This window comes from Trachymyrmex cornetzi, unplaced genomic scaffold, assembly GCF_001594075.2.
Source record: "Trachymyrmex cornetzi isolate Tcor2-1 unplaced genomic scaffold, Tcor1.1 scaffold147, whole genome shotgun sequence".
Classification (NCBI taxonomy): Eukaryota; Metazoa; Arthropoda; class Insecta; order Hymenoptera; family Formicidae; genus Trachymyrmex; species Trachymyrmex cornetzi.
In genome coordinates, this window is record NW_017296059.1 from 732,538 (window position 1) to 751,310 (window position 18,773).

Consider the following 18,773-nt stretch of genomic DNA (forward strand, 5'->3'; position numbering starts at 1 on the left):
AGACTTTGACACGCTTGTGCAATTACAATAAGATTAACCACTTCATTACTGAAATATAAGCAATTAAAAACTGCACTTATACAAAGTTCATGAAAATGTCACATTTATTTTTGTAGAGCTTAAACTAGCAATAAAATGTTAATAAAAAACGAGCATGTGATGAAGGAATGTGAAACGGATGTTGTGAAAAAATTCTATAATTTTTTATCGTTTAGTTCGGGAAATAGAGCTATGAAAAGAATATAATCTCGATTTTGTTCGGTATATATATATAAAGGCATACATATATATATGTATAGAGGCAACTGGAAGAAGTGGAGGGGACGGCCAGTGAACATTTGGTAACAGCATTAATCTGGGTCTATCTAAATTCATTTTCGTACGTTTAGATAGGCAATTAAAAGTTTTCTTTCGTTGGTAGAAGTGAGGATATCGCCAATAAGCGCGCGATAGGACCTAACTTTTGGATGATAATAGGCCTGTTCTTTTTAACTGAACTTCTTGCACGGTTCATCTTTTCTTTTTTTCTCTCCAACGTGGAAAGAAAAGAAAGAAAAATGAACCGTGCAAGAACTTTAGCTAAAAAGAACAGACCTATTTTTGCGAGTGTACTATCTATGTACTCATTTTGATATTTCAATATGTTACTTATGGAATTACGGCAGTGCAAATATTTTAAATATGGCCACGTCTGAACAGAACCATACAAAATTTGTCTTAAGAAGAACGAGTACATCTGGGTTTCTTCCACCATAATATTTTAACGATTTTATTAACCAATTAATTATTTCACTAAATTGCGGATTTCTCAATCCTCTTCCATTTTCGTTGTCTACCAATTAATCCAACATTAGTGAGACATTTTTTGTTTTTTTAATACCTTTTCTTTTCTTTCTTAGCGAGACATGGTGAGATATTCATTTCTCTATTAGATTGCTCATCTTAACGTTCCACGATATTGCGCAATGTTATAACTCTAACGCGAAGAATGCGAGCAAAGATACGAATGCTTTTTTGATGCGTCTTAATTTTGTAGTCGGTTTTCCGTAGGCATTTAGAGAAACATTTCCATTTTCTTCTTTTCCCATGACACATACGCTGAATATTTTCTTGGTATGAGAATCCCAACTTGCGAACAATGGGAATACTTTTCTATCGCGCGATTTATAATCTTACTCTTAGATAAGCAACCGACTTATAAATAACGGTGCAATAAATTTAACAATATGTGTCCTCTCGCGATATTATGCGATGCTATTGTATTAGGATTACCACTCTTCTTGAACTATATAAAACGTTTTTAATTTGCTTTTTACTTTTAAGATTTATGTTCATTATTTTGTTAAATATTAATATATTTGTAAATCCATAACATATTTAAATCAAGTTGTATATGTAAATCGAATTTTCCTTGAGAAGAGATTTCTCTAGGAATATTAATCGTTTAGAATCAGATCGTTGGAAATGTAGATCCGCGACTGACTGCGGTACTTAATATAATACACATTATTGTCGTCACTGTCGCGTTACATTCAGGGTCATGTCTATTCATAAAAACTAGTTGAAAGTTCTAAAAGATGTTGAAAGATAAACACGGCCTTGGTTATATTTGTTATTATAATTGTGTCGTATATATCGAATGGGACACGAAAAGTTGAAAACATAAAGCGGATATTTTTATGAACGTGCTTTATATATTTTTATTTCTTTCCCCTCCTTCATGTGTGTATGTGTACATGTTTGTACCATACATGTACGATAAAATATTATTGGAAATTTATAGTTTCTGTATGTGCAGATTTGTATGTGCAGTTTCCGCAGCGTGGCGAGCATTGAGTCAAGAAAAATAGTGATGGTAACGCGTACTGTTTACTAATTGATTAATGTAAAATATTAAATTAATGTTAAATGATTATCAAATGAATATTTTTTTAACGAAATAAATATTTTCTTTAAATTATTATTTCAAATAAATAATAGATGGAAAATAAATATATTTAATGAATATAATTATTAAATGTCATTCTTATGATAAATCAAAGTAAAAAAAAATATATTTATAAACATTTAAAAAATGTTATCTGCTAATTTGGAAAAAACGTAGGACTTATTCTCTAAATTTCTTTGAGTGAAATATCTCACTCTTAAGAAAGTAAAAATACGACTATTTTTGGAGAAGAATGAAAATATTTCACTTCTTGAAAAAAAGGTGACAATTTTCACTCTTCGAATGAAATTTCACTCCAAAGTGAAATCTCATCCCAAAAAAGAAATAAAATTAAGTCACTTCTTTTGTTTCTCATATGATGTTTCTCATACTCATACGCACGCACGTATCCGCACGCATGCACGCACGTACGCAATTTGCAAATATATTTGCAAGCCGTTGAATAAAGTTGGAATTCTTCTAATTGTAAACAAACTACATTTAATTTAAAGTTGTAAAGAAAATTTAAATGAATAAAAACGAATCAACCTGTAGAGGCCCTCCATAACCCCCGCCAATTTTTAACAGCGGTCCTCTTTTTCTCAGCAAACACTTAAGTTACATGAAACAATTAATATAATTGTAATATAACACACGTATTATATTATAGTTATATTCTTGCATGGCAAATTACAGTTAAGAGGTACGTGTGTAACTTGAGGTTTGTTGGATTTGAATGTTTTTATGTATTAATTACATATATATAGAACATAAAGGAAGATATTATAATATACAAAATAATCAGTCACAATACAATATAATAAAGTATAATACAACATAAAGAGAGAATATAAATAGATATTTTTAATATAAAATAAATTGCTTATATACATTTTTACATTTTCGCTTATACATTTTGCTTATAGTATAAGATATCTCGTATACAAAATGCATGCCTATCACAACACAAAATTCGCGTATAATTCAAGAAAATCCGAATTCCGACTTTACCATAAAAATCTTTACATTTTTATTTAACACATCTTTTAATAATACAATGTCTTTTTTAATGGATCCTCTTGAATAAAAATTTTAATTTTACATCTTAATATACACAGAGAGAAACCTAAGAAGGGACATGACGGTCCAAAAGTCCCAAAACTTGTTACCGCAAAATGCTGCGCCGCGCACTATTGCCCTCTGACAAAGTGGATGTAAATTACATAGCAACGTCTACGTTTCTTAGGATACATCGTCCACTTTTCAAGACTGGAGATAGTAAATTGATATTTGGTTCATATATATAATTGTGCTACATGCAGGGTTGGGCATTTTAGAGCTGCGAATAGTTTCTTACGTATAATACGTATGTATAACACGTATGCATAATACGTATAAAATGTGTAAAACGTACGTATAATATGTATAACATACGGTATAAAAACCATGTGCCCAACCCTGGCTACATGTAGCGTGACCGCGCGTCGAGTACCTTATGCTGGATTCACACTGCATCCGATTTGCGTCGTACGACGCTCTGTAACCACAATCAGAAAACAGGATTCCGATGGATTTTGCTTCGCATCATCGGAATTCTGTTTTCTGATTGGTTGAAGAGCATCGTACAACGCAAATCGGATGCAGTGTGAATCCAGCATTAGGGTATAGCGGGGAGCACAGATTCTTGCATAATGCATAACACATGAGGCATAAGAAATTGAACCAATCAGAGTCCTTTATTTCATAGAAAGGAAGGAAATGAAGGACTTCGATTGGCACATTTTTTTATGCATTACGTGTTATACGTTATGCAAGAGCCTGTGCTCCCCGCTTATATATACACAACTTGCATAGCCGCATAAACGTATGCATAAAGAAAATTATCCAATCACATTTTACGTGCGATTTTATAAGAGATGCGATTGGATAATTTTCTTTATGCATATTTTTATACGGCTATGCAAGTTTGTGTTGATATACGCTGACCGATCATCAGTTTCTTTTTTCAGAAGACCGAGGAATCTTCCAAGTTACGAAAGAAAACAAGATACCCGGTGATTAGATAACACTATCATAAACCGAATATATATAGTTCAACGCACAATTTTTAACAACATCATTCCTAGCTATTCTTTCGCTGTGTGCTAGTATACTGATTTTCAAGATGAATCGAAACGTGGAACCTCTGGATCCATCCAAAATAAACATCACATCGAGAATATTGCATCAACCGCCTCTCGACGAGCTAATAAATGGTAATAATAAAGCGTTCTGAACTCACAATAAGAAATCACAGCTGGTAATAATTATATAATATTTTTATTATAAAAAAATCATAGTCCTAACAGAAGGATTGACTGGAAATTTTGCGGAAGCTACTGTCGAGATGGCTGATTGTCCTAATTTTAATGGATGGCCTTACAATTTTTATCGAGAAGGTATGAGAAAAACAATAGGTATAAGATACACTTGGTCTTTCTCTAAATCTCATATTTTTGCTATTCATTCAGGTTTGTGTGGTAATCCCATTCTTTTGGAAGTTGGTGGTCCAGCATATCTTCTACCAACTGTCCAGACAGATAAATTCTATGATGTTAAGTCGTTGCTGCGACAGATAAATTACAATTATGATACTCTTGTCATTGGCGCAGGAGCTGGACCTTGGCCACATACAGGTTGCAATTGTGAGGTGTGTATTAATAATTAAATTATCTTGATGGAATTAATAATCTGCTCTAATTTAAAAGAAAGAGAAAATAAATATTTATACAATATTTATTTCAGCTTATTATGAAGTTGAACGTAGTAAACGACAAAGTCTCGGCAGGGTATAGACTTGGCATGGGAGTGGCGAATGGAACGCATTATGCATTTGTGAATAAGTCTAATGGAGAGTGCATACTTGAACGGATAGTTGCTAATGAGGATGAAACTACTTTTGCATTGTTGGCTAATCTGTATGTGTGCGAAGGCAAACCAGGGAAAGTTATAAAGGTGCGCGCTAAAAAACGTACGGGCAACCTGGACTTCATATCGTGTATGCAGAAAGCATTGGCAAAACATTATGAGGATAAGCTCGTAGGTAAATCTATCACAAACTATTATATATAATAAAGTTAAACAATTCACTACTCGGCTGATTGTCGAATATCTGTAAACTTAGGTTTAGGTGGCATGTTCGAAGTAAGGAATGGAAAAGTAAAGCAGCATATTATGCCAGCCTTTTCGGATACTCCTTTGACTAGCGAGAGCCAGCTTAATAACTGGTTACGTTTCTACGATATGAAGACTCCTCTGATAGCTGTTGGCACATTTGTTAGCGCCGAAACAGTAAGCTTTAGAGACATTCAATACGTATGATAAGAAAAGATTATCTTTAAACTTTGAAAGCAACAGTCTATAAATTTATGTTAAACCATTATTCATTTGTTTTATTGTGAATTGAAATATTCATTGCTTCTGTCTTTCAGGATTTAGATCTCAGGGTCCAGCATTTTCATAGTGCTTTTGATGAGAACAGATTGGGTGGACATTATCATATTGATACAACACCGGATACGATCGAGTATGAAGGCTACTTTAATGTGGCAGCTACGCTTTATCGCGTCGATCAACCGCCCAATAAATTACAGTTTGGGAAAGATTAACCTTGTATATATTGTTACATGTATATGTATATTGTTACAGCAAGTTGGATTTTATGAAATAACTTTTATACTATTGAAATGCCGCGAACAACAAAAGAAAATATGTTGATAATATATTTTGTTAGAATTTATACAAATTTATATTTTAACATTCCTCTTTATGATTAAAAAATAAACATAAAAATAAATATAATTTTAATAAATAAATATGTAGTTAATCTTTTTCCTTGTAAAATTGATTCGTAACTCGTGGATAAATTATTTACGTATAAACTATAAAGAAATATATTATAATGAAATTGTCTTCCTTCAATTTTGATAAATGTTGAAAATTTAATTTATATTTTTATAGTACAAAATGGCATTCTAATCTATGTGTAATAAATTGATTTTAACAACAAATAAAGTAAATGTTCATAGAAAATAAGACAAAATTAATCATGTCGACTCCTTAGCAAATCGATCTTTATAGCAGATTGCAATTGAATAAAATTCACGATGCCTTCTGTTTAGATATTACTCTCTCTCTTGTACAACTAATTCTCTATTTATGCACATAAAACAAATCTAATATAAAATTTCATTTAATTCGACAAATTTAAAATTAATTTAAGATCTCTCAAAATTGTTCTGAATCTCACAATATTATTGTTCTGAAATATTATTATTAATGTTGACCGATGACTGTTATAGTCTTATATTTTTGTTTTGCCTTTTTCTGTCATGTTTCGATGAAAGATTGCGGTTTATCAAAGTGCTTTATGTGTCTGCGGTTTAAAAAAAACCACTTCATTATCTATATTAATATCATAATCAGAACCTAAGCAGGTTATAATTATATCATTCGTATCGCAATATATTTGTTTAGTGAGAGTTAATTGCACTATATATATATAAATTGATAAGTGATGTATTAAGTATTTAACATGTGACTCATTTCTTTCGTCGCGCGTATTAGAATATACACGAAATATACTTTAATAAACTATATATATATGCAGTATGACTATTTTTCTGAACAATACTGATAGAATTAAAAACACGATTACAATTGGTTCACTTCAATATTTCGATTACCAGTATACATACAAATTTTCTATTTTATATAAATTATAGGTTGTATATTATGGTGGAGCTAATTATACCAATAGATTTGTATGTACCTGAAAAAACTGAACTAGCTATAGGTATACACATAATATAATCGTAGATTATTGATGTAGATTATATATGAAGAGCATGATATCATGTAATGTTTATTTCCTGCATTTTTTTGTTATTTGTACTTCAATAAAATTATTATATATTTTTTTATGATAATAGTTTTGCAGAATGAGTTGAGTACAGATTTTGAAGAAGTTACAGTCGAATGGGTGGATTGTCCTGATTTGACTCAGGAACCTTTCAATCTCGCAGCACCAGGTGAGAGATTTATTGTGTGTCTATAAAGATGCACCTAAATTATCGAGCATAACTTCGAATCTCAATTGTAAGCTGAATATATGTCCATGGTATAAAGGAATCGAACTACTGAAGTCGTTCAGCTCTTTTGAAGAATTTCGGCTCAATAATCTGCATATTGCACATTTATATTTCCCGTAAGATAAAATATAATGTATGTATATCTATAGGATTATGCGGCGATATAGCACTTTTAGATATCGGTGGTATCTCGAATCTTTTTCCATTTCCGATAAAAAACAGAAATATTTATTTCAAAAATATCTTACAAGAACTTGATCGTACCCAAAGTGATAACTTGATTATCGGAGGAGGTCTTTGTACACGGAAACATTTATTGCACGAGGTATGTATTGCTTATATTTACATGAAACATTAAATACATTTAATTTCTGTGTTTTCTTTAATTTATATCTTAGCTTTATTTTCATCAAATTAGTGTTATCTTCAATTTTGTTTCTACTTTAAACCTGTTATTTGATTTTGTCGTTTTATAGTCATTTCTCACGAACATTATTTTATAGCTGATTATGAACGCTTCATTCTCACCAGCAGCAGAAGGAAAGATGACAGTTAATAATAAAAGTTGCTTCGCAGCAACATCAGGAATATTAAAAAAACATTTTGTATTATCGAAATCCTTAGCTAACACTAATCCTTATTGCAATATATACGGGAACTTCTTCGTCAGCAAAGGTCTGCGAGAACAAGTTCTGAAAGTACATGCTAAGCATCGCACCGGTCGTGACTTTATAGTTGCATTGCAGCACGCAATTAAACGATTTTCAAAATGTTCACAACTCATGGGTAAGAAGTAAACTATTCATGTACATATATATATATATATATATATAAAGAAATATTATGTAAGACTATGCTCCTTTATATTTAATTAGCTTTGAGACAATGGGTCTGTTTTTTGTGGCTGAACTAGTGTACACTTTTTGAACTTAAAGTGAGAAAAATATACGTTTGATATTTGTTTAAAGCGAGAAAGAGAGTTCTAGAACAATCTAGTGCAGGAACAGAAAACAGACCATATATATGTTGTTGGATAGCTGAAATTAAAAAGCATGTAATTTTTTACTTCGACAAATGAGTTTTAAAAAATCTAAATGTATAACTATACATGAAATGCTATGACATCTCTGTCTAAATTTATCCATGTATTTCACAGTTCTGACATAGTAGTCGCTAAGAAAGTAAGAAGATACCAGCTACGAGAAATTATTTCAATATCTAGTTGTGCTAAAAGAATGCTTATAAAATCGTGTCTCTTATTGTATTTATTTTATACGTGTCTCTTGTTTTTGTATCCAAAGTTTATAAAAAAAGGAAGAGAACATATAATTATATCCATTCTTTTCCATTCATTACCAGAAGAAATTCACAGAGATATTATTAATTAAGCTTGTCGTTAAATAAAAGCAAATGAATTTTTTGGTCTTACAGGTTTCGGCGGTACATTCATAATAAAAAACGGGAAAACGATACATCATGTCATACAAAATGATTGGAAAGTTCCGATAAAAATGAAAAAACGAATTCATAAGTGCATTAAATATTGGAAAATTCAAGATTCACCTGTGGTGGCATTTGCCACGTTTGTTAGCGCAGACAGGCACAAAGTAATGTCACCCAAGGAAGTAATATTGATGTCTATAATCTTCAAAACAGATATATATCGTGAATTATTCATAAACTTGATACTTTCCAGAATATTTATCTTAATCGATGGCACGTCCATGCTAATTCTAACGACGGCGGCGGGTATTACCATGAAACTGAACCGAATAATAGTAATACGGAGTATTTAGGATATTTTTCTCCAGCAACGAAGCTCTATCGTATTAATCCCGTACCTATATTTCGTGAAATGATAAACTTTACTTGTTTAAGAAATCATTAACAAGAACATTGACAGTTAATGACATTAGACCATTTGCTTTATCATGTTTTAAAAAGTTTTAATATCAATGATGAGTAGAGCCCGGATTAAAGTTTTGAGAATCACCGACGTCGGACGTGGCTTTGGGCGAGTGCATGGTGGAAGGGATAGCATGGTGTGCACAGTTTGCAACCTTCCTTCTCTGAATTTTCGACCTCTCTATCTATGAATGTCGATAAAAGTCAATGCTTCTTTCCTTGTTTGACACACATCATAATGTATCTTCTAGATTCTCTTTCTATAGAAACAGAAACATAAAGTGTGTTACAAGGAAAATTCAGTACCAATTTCACGAAACGAAACAGGTCGGTATTCATAATCGATTCTTGCTTTTAAGGCCGCGGTCCGATTCACGCTCACAACGCTTAAAAATCATTTCATCCTTGTTGTTTGTCAAATGTTAAACGAAGACAAACGATGCTCATGAGCGTTGCCAGCATGAATTGGACCACGGCCTAAGACTATCTTAAGTACAATTTTAAGGTGCCATAAGTCAATCCAAGAACTGTATTAGCATCTTAAGACATTATTTAAAACAGTTTTAAAATAAAAACTGAATGATTATGAATATCGTCCCATGTTTAGCGTTTCACAGGAGATTCAGAGAAGGAAGGTTGCAAACTGTGCACACTATGTTATTCTTCCACCATGGGCGAGTGGCAGTGGGGAGAATCATGAGGAACGCACTACGGTCGATTCGAATCGATACGACAGATAATCCGGGCTCTAATGACGAATTTTCTAGGATATACTGGAACAATTGTTCTGTATATATGACATTACTGTAGTTACGACATTTTTGCTATAATTTTATCATTTTTAAATTTCTCTTTTTTTATATCTTGGATTATATTTCTCGTATTTTCCATGTTTTTTTCAAATTTTTGTTTTTACTAATTCATCTCTGTTATAATTAATCTACATTTGTACATTGTGTGTGAATAAAAGATGTAAGATGTTTATTTAAATAAACCATTTTTTTTTTCATTTAGAATTCTCTTATATTTCTCTCTAATAAAGAAATATATTATCTTCATCTAAAAATGAAAATGTGGACAGACAAGTATAGTATTTGGGACATCTATTAGATATATATTAGATATATCTAAGTTACCTTGATCTCGTACTTATGTTCTATAAGCTCGCAAATTTTTCTTTTTTTAAAAATCATTTTTTATAAAATCATTAATACCCAGTGAGAAATGACAATGGAATCGACGTCGAATCGATGTCGATTCGACATCGAAATCATCGAATTGACGTCAAATCGACGTCGATTTCATTGTCATTTCTCACTGGGTAGGCCCTCCAGCATTTCACTCTATTACATTATTCAACAAAAAATGCATATATATAAGAATGAAGATGAGAATAAAGATCGTTTCCCATAGTTTCTTCTGTGCTGGGTATATTTCCGTTTATCCAATTGTTCTATAACGTCACAGTTTAAAAAAAAATTTTTTATTATTTTTTATATTTAAATTAAATTATTTTTTCATTACTTTTATATTTATATTTAATTATTCTTTAAAAGATATTATTTACATATATTTAACATGTCTATTAGAAATATCTTAAAAATATCTTCTATGATGGTTATATATATATATATTAATATCTTTTAGAATTATTTTGAAGATATAATATACAACTTCGCAACAAAATATTTCTGAGCATTTTCTGGATATTTTTCGGATATGTATCTTTTAGAAAAGTCTTGAAGATCTTTTAAAACTTTTTAAAACCTTAATATTTTTTAGATCTCTATCGTGATTAATTTACATCTTTACACTAATAAAAGACAAAAGTTTAATTGTTATTTATAGAACAAACTAATTTTAATCATAAATAAAACAAATGTTAATCAGCAACAAAACACGTTTATCGGTAACATATCTAAAAAATTCGTGTTTAATTTGATTACTTTGGAAAATTGCAATCGAATAAAGATCACGATGACTTCGATCAAATGTATACCTATATATCCCGGTCTCAATTGGATAATCACGTTCGCAACTCTCTTCTGTATGTTCCAAAAAACAATCTCTTTATTCTTTTATCAATGTGTATTCTTTTATCGGTAAGTCTCATCCTCACGGTCGTCGCTCCACTCATCCGAATCTTCCTTAACGTCATTAATCCGCAATAATCCGTTGGTCATTTAAGTTATGCTAATTGCGGACAGAGTCGCAGATGTGTCAACGGGTGGACGATGATAGTAATGCTTGAACTACGCAGTGCCAGTCTCCGTGTATTCTTGCTTCAGTAGTTTCAGTATACATACCGCGATGAAGTTCAGCATAGAGTCCACAGCTTCCTACAACAGCATCCACCCAGCCTATCACTACACTGAGCAGTTCGCCAACAATGGCGAAACCTATCGGGACGGCACCAAATGGTACGGGGTGTTCCTGGCGTTTATATCAGGCACTTTCTTCACCATCAGTTCCGCCTTAGTCAAAGCGATTCGCAACGTAGACCCCATGATTTTACTGGCCATTCGCGCCCTGATGCAGATCCTGACAATGGCTGTCGTGGCTTGCAGATCGTCCAGCAATCTTTTCGGCCCTTCTGGCCAAAGAATACTCATACATTTTCAGGTAAAGTTTGCTCGTCCGAACACGGACTGTATTAGGCCTGTTCTTTTTGGCTGAACTTTGGCACCAGTTCATCTTTCTTCCCCTTTTTTCCTCCTGGAGAGAAAAGGAAGAGAGATGAACTGGAGCAAAAGTTCAACCAAAAAGAACAGGCTTAATACAGTCTCTGGATTTATTAAAATGTCTGGATCTGCAAAAGTTTTTAATTTTGTAACATAATTGGTATTACTTCCTAATCTACTTTCATGAGAGAAATGTCGGTCATTACAAAACTAGTCACTCTGTTCTTATCTGATTACGCATGTAAATGATTATGAGCTTATCTGCAGGCGTCCACAGCTTTTCTACGACGTGTATCATATTAATTGCAAGCCGGAAAGTCGGCGACGAATATTATTCATTTGCAATATCTGTGTTCACATGCATTAGCAAAACTAAATCCTTCAGAAAAATTAAGGGATATAAAAACAAAGCTCACATTCTTATGAACTATTTTAACGTGCTATTATCATCAATACACTAATCATTTAAAGAGAAACATTTTTTAGAATGAAACTCTGTTTTTTATACGATCGCTAAGCCACTATACTGATTTACATTTTTTTTCTTTTTTCCAGGGCCTAGTAGGCGGTATGACCCTGTCGTTGCTATATTATAGCTTTCGAGAATTACCTTTAGGTGATGCTACCACGATTATATTCAGCTCACCGGTGATCGTCATCGCGTTATCTTTCCTCTTCCTAAAAGAACCCTGCGGTGTTCTGCGCATACTGGTAGTCTGCACGCTCTTGACAGGCGTTATCCTCGTTGCCAGACCACCTTTTTTATTTCAGGTAATCTAATTTTTATCACTGAATATAAACTTAATTTGATAAGGACGAGCTCAATAGACAAAGCTGCGTAAATTTCATTCACTGTGTAGAGCGATATTAATAATTGAAAATTATTAATATCTAATCTAAAATGTCATTCAGATTACAAAGAATTCATACAAAGGGCTAAACAAAATTATATAAATATACGAATTCTTTGTTTTTACATTAAAGAAATGCTCTTGTTCTTTTATTATTAAATTTAAATTAAATTCAAGTAATGATTTCGAAAAAACGCTCATCATAGTCTTCGTTTTCCAACCCTCAAGAATAATTTTTCTCTTCCAGATGCATCGTACCGAGAGCTATAATCTTATGGGATATTTGTGCGCTATTCTGGCCACTCTCTTCACGGCGCTCAACATCGTCGTCATGAGAAAGTGCTCGGAGATACATTACTCCATCCTGGTGTTAAACCTATCGTGTTGGTCGTTCGCCTCTGCCGTGTTCTTTTACTTCACGGTGTCCGGACACGGTATCGGTCATGAGCTCCACAAGTTTCGATTACCACACGATTGGTTCACTTGGGGCCAGATCCTACTGGTGGCGTTAACTGGCCTTACCGGTCAGGTGTTGGTCACAAAGGCGCTTAAGATTGAGAGCGCGGGTAAGGTATCGGTCACCAGATCACTGGATATCATCCTGGCCTATCTGATCCAGGTTTACCTGTTCGGCGAGAAGCCCACGTCGACCAGTCTAACTGGTGCGATCCTCATCATCTCCTCCGTTGTCTGCATGGGTTTCGAGAAGGAGATTTACGCGGTCTGCGATTTCATTCCTTAGCCAATGAAACAATCATTCGGGCAATCGAATTTCGCAATAAATGCAAGCGAGAATTGCTAATTTAATTTGTAATTTTAAAAAAATCAGACTAGTAAAAATATTAAAACGTTAAATATCAATAAATTTTCAATAATAGTATTAGGATCAATGAACTTAACTGTTCGATTTCTTATTAAAACAAGTTCCTGGTATCACACATTGAAGAGGTGCCGATTAATAAGTAGAATTCGATTATAAATGATTTTTTTTGTTCTTTTTGTGTCTCTTCTTAATATTTCTTAAAATGACATAAAATAAACATCAATCATCTAGATTATCTAAAATATTGATGTGTCGATAATAATAAAAGTAAATATATAAGTCATAGTAACAGTAACGATGATACCAATAATAATAATAGTAAAGATATATAATCAATTTCACGAATTTATGCGTGCAAATATATACATAGGTGATAATTGGACAGCAAGAGAAATGCACGTGTATAACTCGTTTATATATGTATGTATAATATCTATCGATGATTTATTCAATGGGAAAAAAAGGTACAACTACATTAACAGAGTAAATCGCTATATCTCATATATATACATATAAATGTATATATATATGTATATATATGTATATCGAAGGTAATATAATTATTTACATTGGATATTTTTTCATCTACTATAGTCCCTGACAAAAGCGCGTGGTTGCGCACCAGTCCTATTAATGTCGCTGGATAATGGATCTACCTCTTTTTGCTTTTGACAGTGTGCTTATAAATCTATATATAATATATATAACATATATATATATACTTCAGGATTTAGTTTACACTTTTCGAACGGTAAATATAACATAAGACATATACATCTTTCTTTCTTATATACGCACACACTTTCTCTTCCTCTCTCGCACATAAACACTTTGCTACCATCTTTTTCCTTCTTTCGAACTATGTGAAATCTTCATCATACAATATTTTGTTATACCCTATGACTAATCTTATTCTACGTTTTGCCTTATAATTAAAGAGAAGTTGCACAATTACTTACATTATGTACGAGTGGCTTCTCGAGCTTGAAAAAGGTATGTGTGTACATATATACTTCACATATATAACGTTACTTCATTTCGCTTCGCTCTACTCTGCCCTTTCTCGCTTCAACCTACATTTTTCTCTTCGTTTTACTTGCATCGCCTACAGCCGATACACATCTTAGTCTCTTGATGTAATCGCATTTGTGCCTAATCGCCTTGCGATACATATATCGATCAATTTATTTGGATAAACATCCGATCGAGGGTACATCCATAGCAATGTGACACAGGAATGTAATCACATACGGTAGGAGTTTTTTCGCACAGAAGGGCGAAAATCGTACGATTTATTCGTGCAACTCTCGCATTAACACGCTTCCTGTGTATACGTGTATGTGTGTAAATATATGTATATATTTACATATATATTTTTCCGATATTTTTTGTATTTTACATTGGTCATATGATTTTCGTCCCTAAAGCGTAATTCTTGCAACTGTACAAGTGAAGGGCACCTCGAGCTATGGCGTTTTTTCGTTATGCAACCAGAAGTAACCACGACTAACGTTATTTTCGTCTTCTGATCTCTGAAGACGAAGATAGCCTTAGCTTCTGGTTGGATAACGAAAAAACGACCTTATTATACTAACTGCCTCGCCTTTTTCCCTTGCACAGAGTGGCTGTTTCGCATCGTACACATATATATAAATCTATAGTATTGCTAAAAGGAAGTTGTGTTAACCTTGTCGTGCAGCGAGTATGCATGCGATAGAAAATGCTACGAACAAATAAGCGCCTCTCGAAAGAGATCGTAAAGATTGGATAAAATCGCGCCGATTATATTAGTCTTTTTACCACCGACTTCTTCAGTGATTTCTTTAATGATTTATTCAACGCTCATCACAGATTTTAGGACTTATTCGATTAAAAAAAGATTAAAAAATAGAAAAGAAAACGTCCTTAATAGACGATAAAATAGCAAAACTGATTTTGTAAATCCATTTTTCTTCTTTTCACTACAATTCGAAGCTTTCTTTTACCGATGCGGTCTCGTCCAATCTCACGATATTCAAGACTCCTTTCGCCAATATTTTCTTAACCAACAGAATCTCTCTCGTTCTCAAAATCTTATGTCCTTTCTTTCACTATTTTTTCCTTTCTCCTTCCCTCCTATAGAAATGAAGTTCTGGGTAGAGACTGCACGCCGCCGATTTTGTCACATCACAGCATTAAACAATAAAATATACATCTTACTGCGAAAAAACGCGCATTTCGAGAATGTGAAAATTTTTATCGTATTCAAAATACGTTTTGGTTACAAAAATAGGGCACGCGCTCGTTTCTTTTTTTTTTTGTCATTTTACCTTTTTTACTTTTCTCAATTTTTTGATTGCGTTAATCAACATCGTGGAGATATAAATACAGATGTCTAAAATACACGTATTAACGTCAAGCTAAGGAGGATACATTCAAGTGTTTCTTTCTTTTTTCTAAACATTCGGCAACAATTGTTCTACTACAGCATATTATACACAATGTGCGTTGCTCTCTCTCTCTCTCTCTCTGTCCCATTTTCTCGCTCCTCTCTGTATCACTCTATCAACGCTAGTTATCTGTATCGTGTGATATATAAAAATGAGATCATTTTCGATAACTAATACTTCAAATACACGATACAATAAAAAAAATCACTATCAGAATAATGTTATCCAAATAATTTTTTTTTTAATTAGAAAGACGACAGGAGTACTGAATCTAATCTCCATCTCGTCATAATTATCTCACAAAAAAAATTTAAATAAATCTGAAAAATAATCTCATACATCACAATTATGAATTAATTATGTAATTTTAGAATTGTGTAATTTTTTATATATAAACTGCCGAGTGTTTTCAATTAACGATCAATGACGTTAATTTATGTAACTTATACATGAAAAATATGCGAATATTTATACAATACATTGAGAAGTATACGGAGAAATATAAGTCTTTGAGAAGATTTAAAAAAGAAACACAAAATGTATATAAATCTCTCATAATATTATATCAATACATACTTCTTTTTAATGTATCTATTTTATAGAAACTTAAATGAGATCTCTTCCTTATGCGCTATATAATCGCTATATGTATGAAAAAAAGATGTGAATTAGATAAAACTCGTAACTCTCAGCCACATAATAGAAATAACAATAGTAATTTATTATACGTCGAATGTAAGTAATATATATATATATATAAACACACCATACACACACACACACAACATATATATATTCTTTTTTCTATATATGATACCAAAAGAGCCAACTTAAGAATATAACTAATATATGTACAAGAACATAATCATTAATTTTGTAAAATCTGACGTGCAGATCCAACAGAAATCCATTTTTACAGGACCGTTGGTGTGTCGCAGTGATTACTTAGTATTCGAGACAGTGTTTATATCATAATTGGTTCTCTCTCTTTCTGTTTGCTTGTAAAATTGTATGTATAACTATAATGTCGCATCTCAAATTGATTCCAGAGAGATGATTATGTGACCTCGCGAAACATACATACTAATAGCGAATTCGATTTGATGCACTAATGCGCACTAATGTATATTAAAATCGTTGTATACTGATTTTTTCTGAGTGTAAAAGTGCAAATATTTCGAATTATGAAATACATATTTTACCTAACAGTACAATAAAGTAAAGATTTCGCGGTTTAATCCGTTTCTATATCTATATTAATTAAATTTTTATATTACTTTTTTATATACATTTTTATATTAATCTGTATACGACAGCTTTAATGTGCAATCGAATTCGCTATAAATTATTACATAGAAATTGACATTCACACAAAAATACCCCACTACACGTGCAGTATTTTACAAATATTATGTGTACAGTTAATCTTTCTTTCTTGAAACTATCCAAGTCGTCTATGACGATTTTTATAATCATCATTAATTTGTCCAATGTTTTACGCATTCATATATAATCACTTAAAATTCGTATTGCATTCAATACTTGTTTCAATGCTTGTTTCGTTTTGACACAATAAATATCCTCTTTAAATTCCGCTTTTTTGTTTGAAAAAACAAAAAGCTGGATTAATAGAATAACAAACGTTTACAATAAAGATTTTACGTCACACAGATGTTAATCATATATTGATTGCAACTAACAAATACTAAAATAAAGATCGCATAGTAATTCAACACTTTACTCTTTGCCTTCGTTCGATCAATTCAGTAATCCAAAAGTAAAAAAATTCCATGGATTAAAAGCCATGGCACATAGAAAAACTTAAGATTCTAGTGAATCGACCAGTTAATTACAATACAAACCGTAAAATCATAAGTCTCAGTCAGCAATCTTGCTTTAAGAGGCCTTAAATCACAAGTCAAAAGAGATTAAGTGACAATAATTTCTGTCTTTAAACTGTCTTTAGGCTTTAACCGTTAGACTTAAGCGAATTGAGCAAAATCCAATTCTTACGACCTAAAAGCATAAGTTCCATGGTCGATATATCGTCACTTACAACTTACAGTTTACGGCCTCTTAAAGGTTGTGAACTTAGTAGAATGTAAGAAATAACGAATCCAACATGTTGATTTTCTTATTGTTTAGTCTTTCTATTGTTAAGTTTTTCTGTGTGTAATGCTTAAAATTAAATTATAATATTAAAAAAAGTAACATTAAAATATATAGCATCATTATGGAGTATAATCAGATCAAGATCTGATCAGTTTAAGATCTGTTTTCTCCATTTAATTTTCATAATGTTCATATTGTAACGAATACATAAAAAATTGTACCATGTTTATATGTACTTTGTATTTTCCTCTTCGATTCAGCATCCATCACAGTACTTCCTCGATAACTACAATTTTACCAATGTATTTTGGTTATGTTGGTTTTTTCTAGGTGGAGGCGCCAAAAAGATATAAAGGTCACATCAACTTTTCTAAATTAAATTGAATGATTTTTTTACACAATATGATTTCTTTAATTCTTCTGCATATAAAAGTATTAAGGTAGTAATATCAAAAAACCAATAGTTTACGAGATATTTTACACTTTATTTTGGCACATATTAACATAAAATGTTAAATAACTCGTAAACTATTAACTTTTTGATAATCGTATCTTAATATTTTTATGAACAGAATAATAAGATGAATCAGTTGATGGAAAAAAAAACACATAGTTACTTATTTAAAAAATCATTCATTTTGCATACATATTTTTTTAAAACAATATGTTTTCTTTACACTAACTGATCCATTTAAAAAAGTTGAGGTGACCTTCATATCTTTTCGGCACCTCCACCTAGAAAAAAACCAACATAATCAAAATACGTCCCCCTCGAAATCCTTCCACTTTCATTTGAAACATTTTTTTATATCATCAAAAATAAGCGAGATATTCAAGATTTAAGTGGACTACCCTGTATATTGTGATATCCGTCCTGTTATCAACACAATTTAGTTCGATTATTTATCCATATACA

General features: G+C 31.9%; 3 protein-coding genes and 1 long non-coding RNA gene across 4 annotated transcripts; 3 read left to right on the top strand and 1 right to left on the bottom strand.

The window, feature by feature from the left end:
* The first annotated feature begins 3,873 nt into the window (after positions 1 to 3,873).
* LOC108757652 (ester hydrolase C11orf54 homolog) lies at positions 3,874 to 5,659 on the top strand. The gene is made up of 7 exons (XM_018502136.1): positions 3,874 to 3,981; positions 4,054 to 4,182; positions 4,267 to 4,365; positions 4,438 to 4,616; positions 4,712 to 5,009; positions 5,091 to 5,257; positions 5,398 to 5,659. The coding sequence occupies exons 2-7, from the start codon at positions 4,092 to 4,094 to the stop codon at positions 5,572 to 5,574; spliced, it is 1,011 nt and encodes a 336-aa protein (XP_018357638.1). The 5' UTR covers positions 3,874 to 3,981; positions 4,054 to 4,091; the 3' UTR covers positions 5,575 to 5,659.
* Positions 5,660 to 6,700: 1,041 nt separating this feature from the next.
* Positions 6,701 to 8,944, top strand: LOC108757568 (ester hydrolase C11orf54 homolog). The gene is made up of 6 exons (XM_018502028.1): positions 6,701 to 6,761; positions 6,898 to 6,996; positions 7,206 to 7,381; positions 7,560 to 7,842; positions 8,488 to 8,681; positions 8,753 to 8,944. Exons 1-6 carry the CDS (start codon positions 6,701 to 6,703, stop codon positions 8,942 to 8,944), a joined length of 1,005 nt encoding a protein of 334 aa, XP_018357530.1.
* Positions 8,945 to 10,975: 2,031 nt separating this feature from the next.
* Positions 10,976 to 13,235, top strand: LOC108757620 (solute carrier family 35 member G1). The gene is made up of 3 exons (XM_018502084.1): positions 10,976 to 11,583; positions 12,198 to 12,413; positions 12,741 to 13,235. The coding sequence occupies exons 1-3, from the start codon at positions 11,272 to 11,274 to the stop codon at positions 13,233 to 13,235; spliced, it is 1,023 nt and encodes a 340-aa protein (XP_018357586.1). The 5' UTR covers positions 10,976 to 11,271.
* LOC108757621 (uncharacterized) lies at positions 12,993 to 16,032 on the bottom strand. Its single transcript, XR_001939910.1, has 3 exons — positions 14,276 to 16,032; positions 13,119 to 13,216; positions 12,993 to 13,040 (listed from the first exon to the last, which is right to left on the bottom strand). It is a non-coding gene; the product is annotated as an uncharacterized LOC108757621 (long non-coding RNA).
* Between the last annotated feature and the right edge of the window lie 2,741 nt (positions 16,033 to 18,773).

What these genes read in the sequence shown, in the direction of transcription:
- LOC108757568 (XM_018502028.1), top strand. Translation starts at nt 6,701, where the DNA reads ATGGTGGAGCTAATTATACCAATAGATTTGTATGTACCTGAAAAAACT. An exon ending in AAAAACTGAACTAGCTATAG is followed by an intron (nt 6,762 to 6,897) that starts GTATACACATAA and finishes TTATGATAATAG; the next exon opens with TTTTGCAGAATGAGTTGAGT. An exon ending in GGAAACATTTATTGCACGAG is followed by an intron (nt 7,382 to 7,559) that starts GTATGTATTGCT and finishes ATTATTTTATAG; the next exon opens with CTGATTATGAACGCTTCATT.
- LOC108757652 (XM_018502136.1), top strand. Translation starts at nt 4,092, where the DNA reads ATGAATCGAAACGTGGAACCTCTGGATCCATCCAAAATAAACATCACA. An exon ending in TTACAATTTTTATCGAGAAG is followed by an intron (nt 4,366 to 4,437) that starts GTATGAGAAAAA and finishes CTATTCATTCAG; the next exon opens with GTTTGTGTGGTAATCCCATT. An exon ending in TTATGAGGATAAGCTCGTAG is followed by an intron (nt 5,010 to 5,090) that starts GTAAATCTATCA and finishes CTGTAAACTTAG; the next exon opens with GTTTAGGTGGCATGTTCGAA.
- LOC108757620 (XM_018502084.1), top strand. Translation starts at nt 11,272, where the DNA reads ATGAAGTTCAGCATAGAGTCCACAGCTTCCTACAACAGCATCCACCCA. An exon ending in GAATACTCATACATTTTCAG is followed by an intron (nt 11,584 to 12,197) that starts GTAAAGTTTGCT and finishes TCTTTTTTCCAG; the next exon opens with GGCCTAGTAGGCGGTATGAC. An exon ending in GACCACCTTTTTTATTTCAG is followed by an intron (nt 12,414 to 12,740) that starts GTAATCTAATTT and finishes TTTCTCTTCCAG; the next exon opens with ATGCATCGTACCGAGAGCTA.